General features: G+C 45.3%; 1 protein-coding gene and 2 non-coding genes across 3 annotated transcripts; all 3 read right to left on the bottom strand.

Moving 5' to 3' along the window:
- Positions 1-388: 388 nt before the first annotated feature.
- LOC132387402 (vasopressin V2 receptor-like) lies at positions 389-2022 on the bottom strand. The gene is made up of 2 exons (XM_059959767.1): positions 1953-2022; positions 389-1317 (listed from the first exon to the last, which is right to left on the bottom strand). Exons 1-2 carry the CDS (start codon positions 2020-2022, stop codon positions 389-391), a joined length of 999 nt encoding a protein of 332 aa, XP_059815750.1.
- Positions 2023-9505: 7483 nt separating this feature from the next.
- Positions 9506-9578, bottom strand: trnav-uac (transfer RNA valine (anticodon UAC)). Its single transcript has one exon. It is a non-coding gene; the product is annotated as a tRNA-Val (tRNA).
- A 2229-nt stretch (positions 9579-11807) lies between these two features.
- trnai-uau (transfer RNA isoleucine (anticodon UAU)) lies at positions 11808-11901 on the bottom strand. Its single transcript has 2 exons — positions 11864-11901; positions 11808-11843 (listed from the first exon to the last, which is right to left on the bottom strand). It is a non-coding gene; the product is annotated as a tRNA-Ile (tRNA).
- Between the last annotated feature and the right edge of the window lie 1802 nt (positions 11902-13703).

Here is a 13703-nt window from a genome sequence, read left to right as displayed (position 1 = left end):
GTACTAATTATTCGAAAAGTTTTTGTCCCTCTTTTTCGCTGTTTGACGTGATACAGTTTGACAGATCGGGAAATATGGAATAAGGGTGTTATTGACCGTAGCTCTCTGATGTTTAACAGAGATCCAATGTTGGGTGCAAATAGTTTGGTTTCTTTAACTTTGAAATGAAGCTTGTCTATTCAATACTGTGTTCCATCCGGCCCATTCCGCGCATTCATACATTTTATTTCTACCTTGAGCTAATTCTTATCAGACACAAACGAGACACGTTCAGTTACCAGCATCGGGATGTTTTAAATGAGAATCTTTATCTTATTATCGAACTAAAAGCGCGGATCTTTTACAAAATGTTGCCTGTTGTAAGACGTTTACGAGCTGGAACTGAGTTCTACTCATGGGAGAAAGCCTTAGGAGATCTGACATTTCTCTTGATCAATTCCCGGATAAGCGTCCAAGGAGACAGTATCAACGTTTTCAACTCTGCCCTGAAGTTAGTTTGGGTGGCTGCATAAATACACGTGTTTGTACAGGAACTCATGTTCGTGAGCAGAGCCCCGGCTTGAGCAGCGATATATCGGGCAGAGTTATAGTCGCGATCAAAATACATGGTTATGCTGGCGATAATATCGGTCACTGCCGACGGCAACCAAAATAGCATGAAGCTGCCCGATACACAGAACAGTAATATGATGCTCTTTTTTCTGTTCTCCATCTCCGGGTCACGTTCAATCTTACTCTTGTGGGTTCGGAAGCCCCTCCGGGATTTGCTGGTCACTAAGATATGCCTGGCCGTCATCCCATTAAACAGAATTATTAAACCGGATGCGCACAGGTTTTGAAAGGATTTGAATCTGCTGAGCGCGACAAACGTTAGGGAGTTGAAGATGTCCAATTTCGGGCGGATACCCCACGAAATATTTCCAATTATTCGTTGAGGCTGAAATGCAAACAAGAAGTGTATATTCTCCAAGCAAAGCCCCGCCAGTATTACTGCTGCCAGGATTCTGGCTGTCTTCACTCTGCAGTATTTTGTTTTAAACTTCTGACAACATATGGCAACATATCGATCACAGGTGAAGGCCACCGTGTACCGCCGTGATAGTTCCAGAGTGACCGCCAGCACGTAGATCGTGGCTTTAAGGACTTCCGTATAATGCAGAAATGAACTGGACAGGCGGAATATTAAAATCTCATAGACAAGGACATTGATGAGAATGACCGATAGATCTGACACAGCCATCATCGTCATGTAGGCAGAGATGCATTTGGAAAGACCGCATTTTCCCCGGGACAGAATAATAATTGTTAACAAATTAGCTGCAACAGAAAGAAACACCAGCAGATAAAGACATCACTGAAGGAGGAAAAGAGGGGAATCTTACAACTTATTTCTGAAATACGTTCGGATGTATTTCTGTTTAGTCCGGTGGTCTGAGAGTGAGCAGAGGCAGGACGGAAAGGCACTGCACAGTGTGAACTTCACCGGCTGGAAACGGGCTGAGAAACAGCCCGTGTAATGTACTGGGAGCCTGGGTAATGTGCTGCCCTGCAGGAGGATAAACCAGGTTACCATTGCATGGTGAATGGTAGGCTGTGAGATGAAACGCATAAAAGGAACGGAGCTGTAAATACAGATCCATCGTTCATTTAAAGTAAAACACTGGGAAGACCGGGTGGCACAGAGATCATTTTGCACATCGGCCATCACACATCAGGACTCTGAGCACTGGGATTGAGTTATTGAGTTGAAGTTGTACAATACGTAATTGACGGCCTCCTGTGTCCAGAGGAATGTCTCCTCACCGGCCGTGTGGACACGGAACGATACAGCGACTATTGAGCATCTTGTATAATGGACACATTGCGGCGCATCTTCTGATCATACTTCATAAAGAATATCAATGTCCTGCCGAAGGCCAATAGCTGTTAGACACTGTATTAATACGACTTACCGGGTAAACCAAACACCGCTAGAACAGGGTAACAAACGTCTTTCACCTGTAGGATCGCCGGTCGACTCATGTTCGATTGCTTGAATTATCTCCCGTTGTGCAGTTCACATCAGCGTGTGACTCGGACCACGATACCCTGCTAATTTATAGGAAACACGAATTCTCCGTCGCGGGTAGGCGGGTTGTGCAATGAAGGAAGTTACTTACAGCCAATGAACAAACAAGGGTTGATGTTCCGCTCCAGTGCCACCTGTTCCCCAGCTGATTGACTGAGCAGCTGGATCATGAAGCTCCTTCATTCACATTCCACAACAGAACACCCCCACCCCCGAGGGAGCGACATCAGCGCTACACTCGCCTACGGAGAGCATCGCTCCAGGAGGGTCCTTTCGTTGTCCCATAGTAACTCAGTGAAGAGGTCCCGCTCCGTTCCGTAACTGCTTTTGTTACACAGCGTTTCGTTGATTCCCACTGACTGTAACATCACTGATGCTGCATTGACTTTACTTTACACAGGAGAATTCTTCAATAACCTTTCCCATCATGGGTCCAGTCTAATGTCAACCCGTTAGTCTCTGTCTAACCTTACAGGCTGTGATTCCTTCCTGAATGTCACGTCATTGAAACCAAACAATTCATGCAGCATCCCGACAATGCGGTAGTGACGCGACTCTAACGTCACTGATGATACATTCTGATATAGGCGGTGGAGAGTCAGTTATATATGATATGGTTACTCCAAACAAGCAGATATAAATCACCTCCATCAGCACTGAAAACGCTGATATTTAAGCGTTTGGAGCCGCCTGTGCCTCCACATTACTTCGGTGTGGGGACCGAAGCCGCTTGTTCCCATGAAACTTCTCAGACTTCGTCGGAGAGATTACAAAGTTGCACCTTCACTGGGCAATCGACATTACCAATGAAATAGAAGAGGATGTCAGGGGGGTTTTCCTGCCGTTAGCAGAGATTTGTATGACACGAGTATTCTCTTCGATATTCAGGGTGTAAAGAGCCATGTGGAAGATTGTCTTACACCTTCCATCTACAAGTATATGGGTGATAAGTGACTTCCTACATCACGCTCTGTTGGAGGTAGGGAGACACTGAATGCTGTTTTTTTTTGTTATGATCTCATGAAATATTATATACCAAGTTGCCGGCTCAGTGCTGGGACTGGGGATTAATATGTTTGAGCGGAGCGACGTCGGCGCCTCAGAAGGTGTCAGACTACAAGTTTGAGCGGTGATGCACACTGAAAACTACCAGTGATCCCCACTCCTGAAAAGTACATTTTGTAAATTAGACACATTCGCGCAGTGAAGTAATGAACCACAATGTGAATGTGCGCTGGCAGAGATGTGATACGAGAAGAGAGTACGCCAACAAACATGCAGATCGGTCACTGTTCGTGAGCTAATGTCCACAGTTCATCAATGTACACATGCGTATGTCGGAGTACATCGGAATTAGATCGATGATGTATGATATTCTGTCAGCCTTCTGTATTCTTTCAAACTTATTTACATCTTTCCTGCAGGTAGCTGCAGCCAACCTCACACAATATTCCAAATTAGACCCCAATGAAGAACATCAACACAACATCCTCTCTCCTGTACTCAGTACTTCGGTCTGTGAAGGCCAACGTGGGAAAAGCTTCCTTCTTTACGACCCTGTGTAACTGCGACACAACTTTCATTGAATTATGGACCTGCATTCCCAGATTCGTTTGTTCTATCGTACTCCTCAGTGCCCTATTTCTCATTGTGTCAGACCAACCCTGGCTGGTCCGCCCAAAGGGCAACATTTAATATTTGCCTGGGCTAAATCCGATCTGCCATTGTTCAGCCCTTCTCTCCAGCTGGTCCAGATCCCGCCTCCTGCTCCGGTACTCTTCCTCGCTGTGGACTACACCCAGAGTGTTGGTGTCATCGGCAAAATTGCGGATCCAGTTAACGACATTATTATCGAGATCGTTGATATAGATTACAAATAACAGCGGACACAGCAACGATCCCTGCGGCACCCCTCTCGTCACTGACCTCCAATCAGGCAGACAACCATCCATTACCACACTCCCGCTTCCCAACATAGCCAATGGCGAATCCATCTCACTACCTCATCGTGAAAGCCAAACTTCTCGAGCATCTTCCCATACTGAACCTTGCAATTTCCCTGCTGAAGTCCCTGTTCCGGGGTTATTTACATTAAGTAATTCTCTAAAAACTTATCAGATAGTTTTGTAAATCAGCACGTTCGCCAATTTGAGCATCAGCCACTCTCAATGTCCTTCATCATTCTAAGAGATTCAAAGTCTGTTACAATTGCGAAGACATCAATTTTCAGGAAAGATGCAGGAAAGATACAAAAATGCTTTGTGAACTGGCTGACCGGCAGAAGGCAGTAGTGGCTGGCTACCAGTGATTAGTGGTGTTCCTCAGAGGTCAGTATTGGGACCGCTACTTTTCAAACCTTTGTCAGTGATTTGGATAATAGAATTGATGGCTTTGTGGCAAGGATTTCAGATGATACAAAGATCGCAGGAGCGGTAGGTAGTGCCCAGGAAGCAATGCGATTACAGCAGAACTTATACAAATTGGAAGAGTGGGCAAACATTGGGCTGATGGAATACAGTGTGGAGAAATGAATGATAATCGTTTTGGTGAAAGGAACAATAGCGCGAACTGTTATCACAATGGGGAAAAATTCAAACTTCAGGATGCAGACGAACTTAGAAGTCCCCATGCAAGACTTGCAGAAGGTGAAGCTACGGGCTGAGTTTGTGGTGAAGAAGGGAAATGCAGTGCCAGTATTTACTTCAGTTGGAACAGGATATAAAAGCAAAGAGATAATGCTGAGCCTTTATGAGTCAGTAGTCAGGCCGCACGGAGTGACGTCATCAGCCATGAGCCCCAGATCACAGAAAGGATCTGTTGTTATTGGAGAGAGTCAAGAGGACATTCACAAGAATGATTCCGGGAAGGACTGGGTTGGCATATAGAGAGCGTTCGGCAGTTTTGGATCTGTATTCACTGGAATTTAGAAGCATACACCGCGATCTCATTGAAACATAACGAATTTTGAAAGGACTAGATAGGTGGATGTGGCGGGTATGTTTCCTTTCGTGGGGGTACCCAGAAGAGGGCACAACATCAAAATTGATGGACCACCTTTTGGAACCGAGGCAAAGAGGACGTTCTTCAGCTAGAAAGTAGAAAGTGTAATGTCCTGCCACAGACTGAGGTGGAAGCCAAGTTCGTGTGTGTATATTAAGACAGAAGTTGATCGTTTCCTGATAGACCAGGGCTTCGAAGGATGTGGTGAGAAGGCAGGTTTATAGAGTTGTGTGGGATCCGGGGTCAGCCACGATGAAATGGCGAAGCAGACACGATGGGCTGAAAGGCCTAATTAAGCTGATGGTCTTATGGTCTAAAGATCGCGTCAGAGTGAAATACCGAAATTGCTCAACACTCAAGTTCAATTTAAGGCTGAATTTCAGATATATTTTTATTGATCTGTACACATGTATGCAGCAACACGAAATAGAGACCAAGGTGCAGACTCAGAGTATTGTTTCAGACTAAAGGGCTTTATTTATAAGTGATATAACGGAGAGTCTCTTTACTTAAGAGCGATGCTTGGGGTTTCTGTTTGTCTTGCAGACCTGCTTCATTATATAGACGCAGATTACGTGACTAAAAGCACTTAACAAGAGCATTGCTTGACTTTGAGCTTAGGACTAGATTTCAACAAACAACGTGACTCTGATCTTAGAACGAGATTGCAACAAACGGGAGCTTTACGTAGCTGCGAGGCCACAACATCTTTCTTAGAAGGGCTTTAGCTGAATTCCAAGACCTACAAGGATTTTAGCTAAATTTTAAGAGAATTCACAAGCGATTAGGTTAACCCCTACATATCCAAAGAGTTTTAAATTCTTCCACAAATTCCCTTGTTGTTGATTCTTTCAGATCAACACTCCTCATGAGATATTTCCTCCTCTTTCTCATAAGGGTTCATATCCCTCCGGAAAGGGTACTTCTTTGCCAGGATGTATCTCCTTTGCCCACCAGTTTCGCTTACTGCGCATTTCTCTCATCCTCTGGGGTATCATAGGCTCTTTTCATTGACTGGTAACAATACAATCGTAATGCTCCTCATGCACAGCACCCTAAAACTCATATTATTGCCACTATAATTATCCAATGGGTAATCCAGCTTCCCCAGCCAGAAAACCATCCCTCTATTATTTCTCACAATTTCGTTCCTGAACCAAAATACTTAAACTGTTTCCCTATATTCCTAATCTCCTTAATCTTTTTCCTTATGTGTTGACTGATGTTAGTTATGGTTCATGAAGCATCGGGAATATAAGTAAAACATTCCCAACATTCCTGCCCTCCCACTGCGCATGCCCCTCCTTTTTCGGCTCAGAGCAGGTCCAGGGCCATTCTATTTTGCAAGGCTACCATTCTAAGTGCAGCTACCTCGGTTGATAGGTCTTTCAGTTGCGTCTGCAGGTCAGTTAGGGGCATCGGCAGTGTCATTGGCCAATTTCTCTTGAGCCGTTGCCATGTTAACAATTTCTCGTCAATTTCGGGCCACATTATATGAGGGAAATGCTACCATCCAAAACTTTTGACTTTCACTTATCCCTCGCTTACTTCGCCTTCAAAAAGGATGTTGCGATATATCTTTTATAGGATGTATGGAGGGCACTATATAGACCAGATAACAGCAGCCCGTGCAATTTCCTGCGGACACATTCCCACTTCCGCCTGACGGCCCTGGATGCCAAGCAAAAGCTCTTTCCCCATATACCCAGTAAGTCCCATTAGGAGTGTGCCGAGGAGGACCCACCTTCCGTTCAGTACAAGAGCTATTATCCAAAAATGTCCCATTTCCCCCGCCGTATTACAATGACAAATCCCATTTACAGTTTCCTGTGCATTTACTAACTCGAAGAGGGGCATCCTTTTTCCCTCCGTCGGGGTAGGGAGGTACCATCATTTGAAGCAGGGGCATCCACAATCCCCTCCACTATCATCACTGCCAATCTGTCGTCCTAAAGCTGGAACAGGATGTGTTAAATAGGTTCACACGTTGCACAGAAAGCATTTCGCTTCCGCTCTTGGGGACCCCTTCCAGGGACATTCCCTGGGCGACATGCGGATGTACCTGAACACACACCCATAAAAGCATCCGGTTTGTCATCTTCATGCTTTCTTGTATTTTTGCACACACCCAACAAGAGTCCAACTCTTCACCTTAATGACTGGCATAAGTGTGACATAAAGACAAAGAGGTATTTCTGGACAAGGTCACATTGACTCCCCACAGTATCAGTCTCCATAAAAGCATCTGGCTTTTCAGCTTCATGCTTTATTGTCTTTCAACTCCTGATACCGTTTGCACCTCGTAGCGTGAATCCATTCTCCATTTCCTTCGGCCTTCACCGCGGTACGGGTCCGCTTTCTCTGGCGGACCGAGCGTAGGTGTTCAGCGAAAGCAGGATCTCCCAGTGGCCGCACATTTTAATTCTACGTCCCATTCCCATTCTATCCACGGCCTCCTCTACTGTCAAGATGAAGCCACACTCAGTTTGGAGGAACAACACCTTATATACCGGCTGAGTAGCCGCCAACCTGATGGCACGAAGATTGACTTCTCCGACTTCCGTTAATGACGCTCCTCCCCTTCTTACCCCATCCCTGACATATTGAGCTGTTTGGTTTTTTTTCTATCTCTTCGCCCATCCCTCTGCTTGCTCTCCACCTGCCTCTGGTGTCCACTCCCCCTTTCTTACTCCCGAGGCCTCCCGTCCCATGGTACTTTCCCTTCTCCAGCTCTGTATCACTTTCGCCAATCACGTTTCCAGCTCTTAGCTTTGCCCCACCCCCTCCGGTCTTCTCCTATCATTTCGCACCCCCTCCCCCAACTACTTTCAAATATCTTAATATTTCTCCTTTTTGTTAGACCTGACGAAGGGTCTCTGCCCGAAACAACGACAGCGCTTCTCCTATAGATGGTCCCTGGCCTGCTGTGTTCCACCAGCATTTTGTTTCTGACTGTCAACATGCTACCCATCTGTTCCGTAACGTCCAAAGGCGAGGTGTTGTTTTCCAACTGGACTCCACTGATATCACAGGATACACTTTCACTGATCACTTTTCAGTGGCATACATTTCAAACATTTCTGTGGGGATCCCGGAGTAAAGCATCACTGGTCAATACGTTGCGAAATGTTAAACAATATATTTCTGGCCGGTTTGATCAGAATGACTTTAATTAGGTGATAGAGTTAAAAGTGTAACCGGAGAAAGATTGGGAGTTATTTCGGAGTAACTCTACACTGGCTGGTCTGCGCGTTGAGTCAGGGGCGGAGCGTACTCCGAGATAAGTATTTATTCCTTACATTCATGTTGCGGATGAACCTCCACGGGCAGTTACTGACCCTTATGCAGGCGTGAGATATTCCGCCCGTGTTTTACTTTTAGATGGAATCACAACGAATTCGATATATTAAAAAGGACTGATCCTAACTCTGTACCAATATGCGATCTCCCACCGTCACCTCGACTCAAAACTAAACAGTACCCAGTTTTCCTGTTCTACATTACCGTCTTTATACAGGAAGGTTTTAAACATACTTTTCGACATTCCCGCAGAACCACGATGTCAGCGTTGTTTCTTGGGCTGTTAACAGGAATGGAAAGTGCGATACCAATGGTAAGATATTCGACATCTGTTTGCGCTGTAATATTACGGAAGATCGCAGACTCGAGCCCTGAAAAATTAGGTGTTGATGTTACCAACTGTTTCCACCGCAGTTTAAACTGTACGAAGCAGAAATATTTACGCGGCTGACGTGGGGCGGTTGTGGTGCTGCTCGCGACAGAGAAAACAAACAGAAACAGAGAGATTCATTGTGTGTGTGCGTATGTGTGTGTCTATGTGTGTGTGTATTTGTGTGTGTATGTGTGTGTGTATATGTGTGTGTGTGCGCGCGTGAGAGAGAGATAGAGAGAGAGAGGCGTGAGGCAGACTGAAAAGGTGGAACCTAGAAGACTTGTGGCGGAGAATTTGAACAGAGAGTCTGTATGGTGGGACTAGGAAGGAGTGGAATACAGGAGGGAGGAAAAAGAAAGCGATTTCACATTTTAAAGTAGGCTTGAAATTTTGCAGCACACGGTTATTCTTACTGATGTTTGTCTGGATGGGAACATTTGAGATGTGAGCTCCGTTGAAACCACAATGCATCCTCATGCGACAATACATGGCAATACGTTTGAAGGCTAATTCGCCCGTTACGCAGTGTACGTTATCCACGAACCTCCTTACGTTGAAATCCGTTTATGTTCTCTTGGAAATGATATATCATTTCTATTAATTCTTCTTTCTTTAATTTACCTTTGCCAGGTTTGAAATAGAATGAGCTTTGCTAGAAAAGCGAATGTTCATTATATTTACACCTGGATGCTCATGACAATACACTTGAGCACAAACTGAAAAGTTGAGTCTCAAGTTCATTTGAAGCACTGAAGCCCAAACAATGTTTCTGCCCAGGATTGAACTGGGGACCTTTCGCGTGTAAAGCGAATGTGATAACAACTACACCACAGAAACCGGACAAAGCGCTCAATGCTTTGCACTCTTGAACACTGACCCGAGGCACCCACCCCCCCCCCCCCCGCCCTGCTCTGAATTCTAGAAATAAGTACAAAACATTGCCCACTGTTCCTTTCCGTTTTCAGTAACAAGTATTAAATAGGTTAGGACTTTATTTTATTGAGCCTAGAAGAATGAGGGGAGACGATAGAAGTATATAAAATTATGATGGATATAGAGAGAATGAATGCAAGCAGGCTTTTTCCACTGAGGCCAGGGGAGAAAAAAAATAAGAGCCCATCGGTTAAGGGTGAATGGGGAACAGTTTAAAGGGAACATTGGGGTGGGGCGGGTTCTTCACACAAAGAGTGGTGGGAATGTGGAATGAGCTGCCAGATGAAGTTGTAGATATAATAGACAATAGACAAAAGGTGCAGAAGTAGACCATTCGGCCCTTCGAGCCCGCACCGCCATTCTGAGATCATGGCTGATCATCTGCTTTCAATACCCGGTTCCTGCCTTGTCCCCATATCCCTTGATTCCCCTGTCCATCAGATATCTATCTAGCTCCGTCTTGAAAGCATCCAGAGAATTGGCCTCCACTGCCTTCTGAGGCAGCGCATTCCAGGCCCCCACAACTCTCTGGGAGAAGAAGTTTTTCCTTAACTCTGTCCTAAATGACCTACACCTTATTCTCAAACCACGCCCTCTGGTACTGGACTCTGCCAGCATCTGGAACTTATTTCTTGCCTCGATCTTGTCCAATCCTTTAATAATCTTATACGTTGCAATCAGATCCTCTCTCAATCTCCTCGGGCTCACTTTTAACATTTAATTAAACCTTGGACAGGTACATGGATGCGAGGTGGATGAAGGGATATGGAGCCAGGTGCAGGTCACTGGGACGTCAGAAAAATGGTCCGGCACAGCCAAGGAAGGCCAAAACCCTGTTTCTGTGCTGTAATGTTCGATGGTTCTCTGGTTATGTCCATATACAGAGATATGAATTAACAATTTCCTGTCGGTTGTTGGTCAAGGCGCGACAGGTGACAGTTAACTAAACTGTGTTGTATTAATAGGCAAGGAATTAAAACACCTTCTGTACTCTAGCTTCCAGTAGTCTCCACAGGGTGGCGCTCGGGCTCACGTGCTAAATTTCACAATGCCTTTAAGCTTTCTCACCCTGTCTCTCTCTCGTCCGTTCTCTTCACCTCAGATTTCAAGTTAATTGAAGCAAGTGATGAACCACGTGCCGATACGCTTATAAACAACAGGACACGTTACAAGCCAGGGTTACTTGTGAGATGATGCCAGCTGTATAGTATCGAATCACGGCCAATGGTCCCAAGGAGTCCGCACTGACACCAGACACACCGTCACACTGATATTTCATTAATGATCACTGTCCAATCTGTTCCTTCGAATCGCAACCAGACCAAGACATCAACGGCCAGTTAAACGAACTATTGTGAAGGAAAATTATATTGGTAACAGCAGCCTTCAGGAATGGAGCGGCAAGTCGATCAGCTCTGAGGTCGCAGTGGAGTGATCGCGCTCCAGCCGGAAGGAGGTCAGCAGAAACGACGGAGTTGTCGACCCTGTTACAGAGGCTTGGTGAACTCGGGACATGTGAGAATTATTTTAGAATTCGGTACAGACGAATGCAGATTTATGTTGAGAGAGGGGCAGAGAGATATCAGCATCTCCATACCATTTGTGCCTTTTGAGGCTACGATTAATATCTCTTTTTTTCGCAGGTGCCTGAAACAATTCGCCGATGCAAGTAAATATTGAGTTTAATCGACAACGCAACGAACCAAGATGAGGTGTAATTAGAAGGTTTCTGACGGATAGTTTCAGGAAAGGTAGAGATCTTTGCTTCACCATTTGGTTAATTGAACTAAGAAGACAGGAATGTGGGGGACAATTCTGCCTTAATTCAGCAAAGAAACCATCTGCTCGGACACTTTCAACATTGGGAAGTGAGGCTGCGCGTGTTGAACTAAAGAACCAAACAGGGATATTGTTTGTAGCACTGCGAGCACATGCCTTTTAGTGAATTGGGGAAGACCTCTTACACTCTTCTGCTCAGATCACACTCAAAGGTGCATCGATTCGCAGTTAAATACAAATAACAAATACAAATAACAATCTCAGAAGCACATAATCAAATGTAACATTTTAGTGGAATGCTCAGCTTGAGAGACGCCCAGTCACTCGGGCACTGCAAGCATTAAAAATCACAAGTGCTCTAGGTGAGGCTCGAACTCACAGCCTCGGCATTTCTCCGCCCTGTACTGCCATATAAGTACCGCGGGCTAACCGATTGCGCCACTAGAGCCCAGTGCTGCAAACGCGCGTTTTACATATGGAAAGAAAATTTAGAAGAAATTTACAGATATAGAGCCTAAAAACATACAGCACGTGAAAAGGCCGTTCGGCCCACAATGTATTGCCATACTAGCTAAAAAGTAAATCAAAGGCACTCAAACACTAATCCCTCCTTCCTACCCTGTCCATATCCCTCAGTCTTCCTTACATCCATGTATATATCGAGTCAGCAAATATGCACATCCAATACCATCTATAAATTTGCTGATAATGCAAACATTCTTGGTCGAATCTCAGATGGAGACGAGAGGACGAACAGGGGCGAGATATGTCAACTAGTTGAGTGGTGTCGCAGCAACAGGCTTGCACTGAACATCAGTAAAACGAAAAAGCTCAATGTGTACTTCAGGAAGGAGAGAGACACCAATCCTCATAGAGGGATCTGAAGTGGAGAGAGTGAGCAGTTTTAGGTTCCTGGGTGATAAGATCTCTGAGGACTTAACCTGCTCCCGACATATCAATGCAGTTATAAAGAAGGCAAGACAGCGGCTATCCAGTACTTCATTAGGAGATTAATGAATGAACTCAAAAAAACTTCTGGAGAGTATTCTGACAGGCTGCATCATTGTCTGGTATGGTGTGGGGTGGGGGGAGGTGTTACTACGCTACCGGAAGGGAAGATGGGGAGATGGGGAGCCTTATGATCATGCGGATGTAAGCAGAGAGCTATGGATGGTGGAGAACAAGTGAGCACTCAGTACTCAGTAGGCGAACTTTCCATGAGCGAAGGTGGCAGGCGACAGTTACAGTCTGAGTATTAAAGGAATAGCGGCATCTCACCATTCTCCGGCGGAAAGCAGTGTCAAGACTTGGATGGCAGTGTCGCAAGGACGGGGCGGTGGAACGAACCCAGGTGCTGAAAACGGGCGCGGAGGCCGAGTCGGGAGGCGATACCGTCGTAGCGAGCGTGGAATGGGTGCCAAGGAGGCTTTACCCGGAGTCTTGGTTTCAGTACAGAATTCGAGAACGATGCTAGACTTAGAACTGATAGTCCTAAGAACCATGGGGTGAGGTTACTCGCACACGAGTCGACCAACGAACTGGCAGCTCCTTGTTGTGATCACAGGGTTTTTAAACTGCATTTGCTGATGGAAAGCTGGTGTTTGTATTTAGCGGAACCTGGGAATGACTGGTAACTAAACGAGGTGATTAAGGCACAATTCCTGAACCAAGTGCTGGAAGGGACCATGACAGGCAGCCTTTGTTGTGTTGGAAAATGACACTGGAGCTCTTCCTGGTTGGGAACTGATGGGTACTTGAAGTTAATCTTCATCCGCTCTTGAATATTTCTTTCTACGCTGTTACTCTGTATGTCCAGACGCCACATTATGGCGGAAAACTTGAATTCTCATTATAGTTGATTATCTGCTCGCAGTGGTTCAATTTCTCAGCCAGATCATGTGAATTTTGACTTACCCTTTGTACTGTAGGTCCCAACAATAATATATCATCAATGCCGTTAAATCTGGGGCACCAAGTGAGAGATTGCTAGTTACCGACCCGCTGGCTAATGGATCATGACAGTCAGTCTGCCTTGGTAAATCGCTCCAGTAAGACTGAGAAAATAATCATTTCCAAACTCCACAAGTGTTTCTCATTGATAATCTCCTTCTGAATTCCTCTCCATCAAATTCGCAATATTGACACAGCAGCATATAGTTAGAGGGACAAACAGACAAAAGCAGACAGCAGAGGACAGGGAGCCAGACAGACGAATAGATAGATAGATAGATAGATAGATAGATAGATAGA

Source organism: Hypanus sabinus, unplaced genomic scaffold (genome assembly GCF_030144855.1).
Source record: "Hypanus sabinus isolate sHypSab1 unplaced genomic scaffold, sHypSab1.hap1 scaffold_1819, whole genome shotgun sequence".
Taxonomy (NCBI): Eukaryota; Metazoa; Chordata; class Chondrichthyes; order Myliobatiformes; family Dasyatidae; genus Hypanus; species Hypanus sabinus.
Note: the sequence above shows the minus strand (reverse complement) of the source record. Positions and strands in the feature narration are given on the sequence as shown.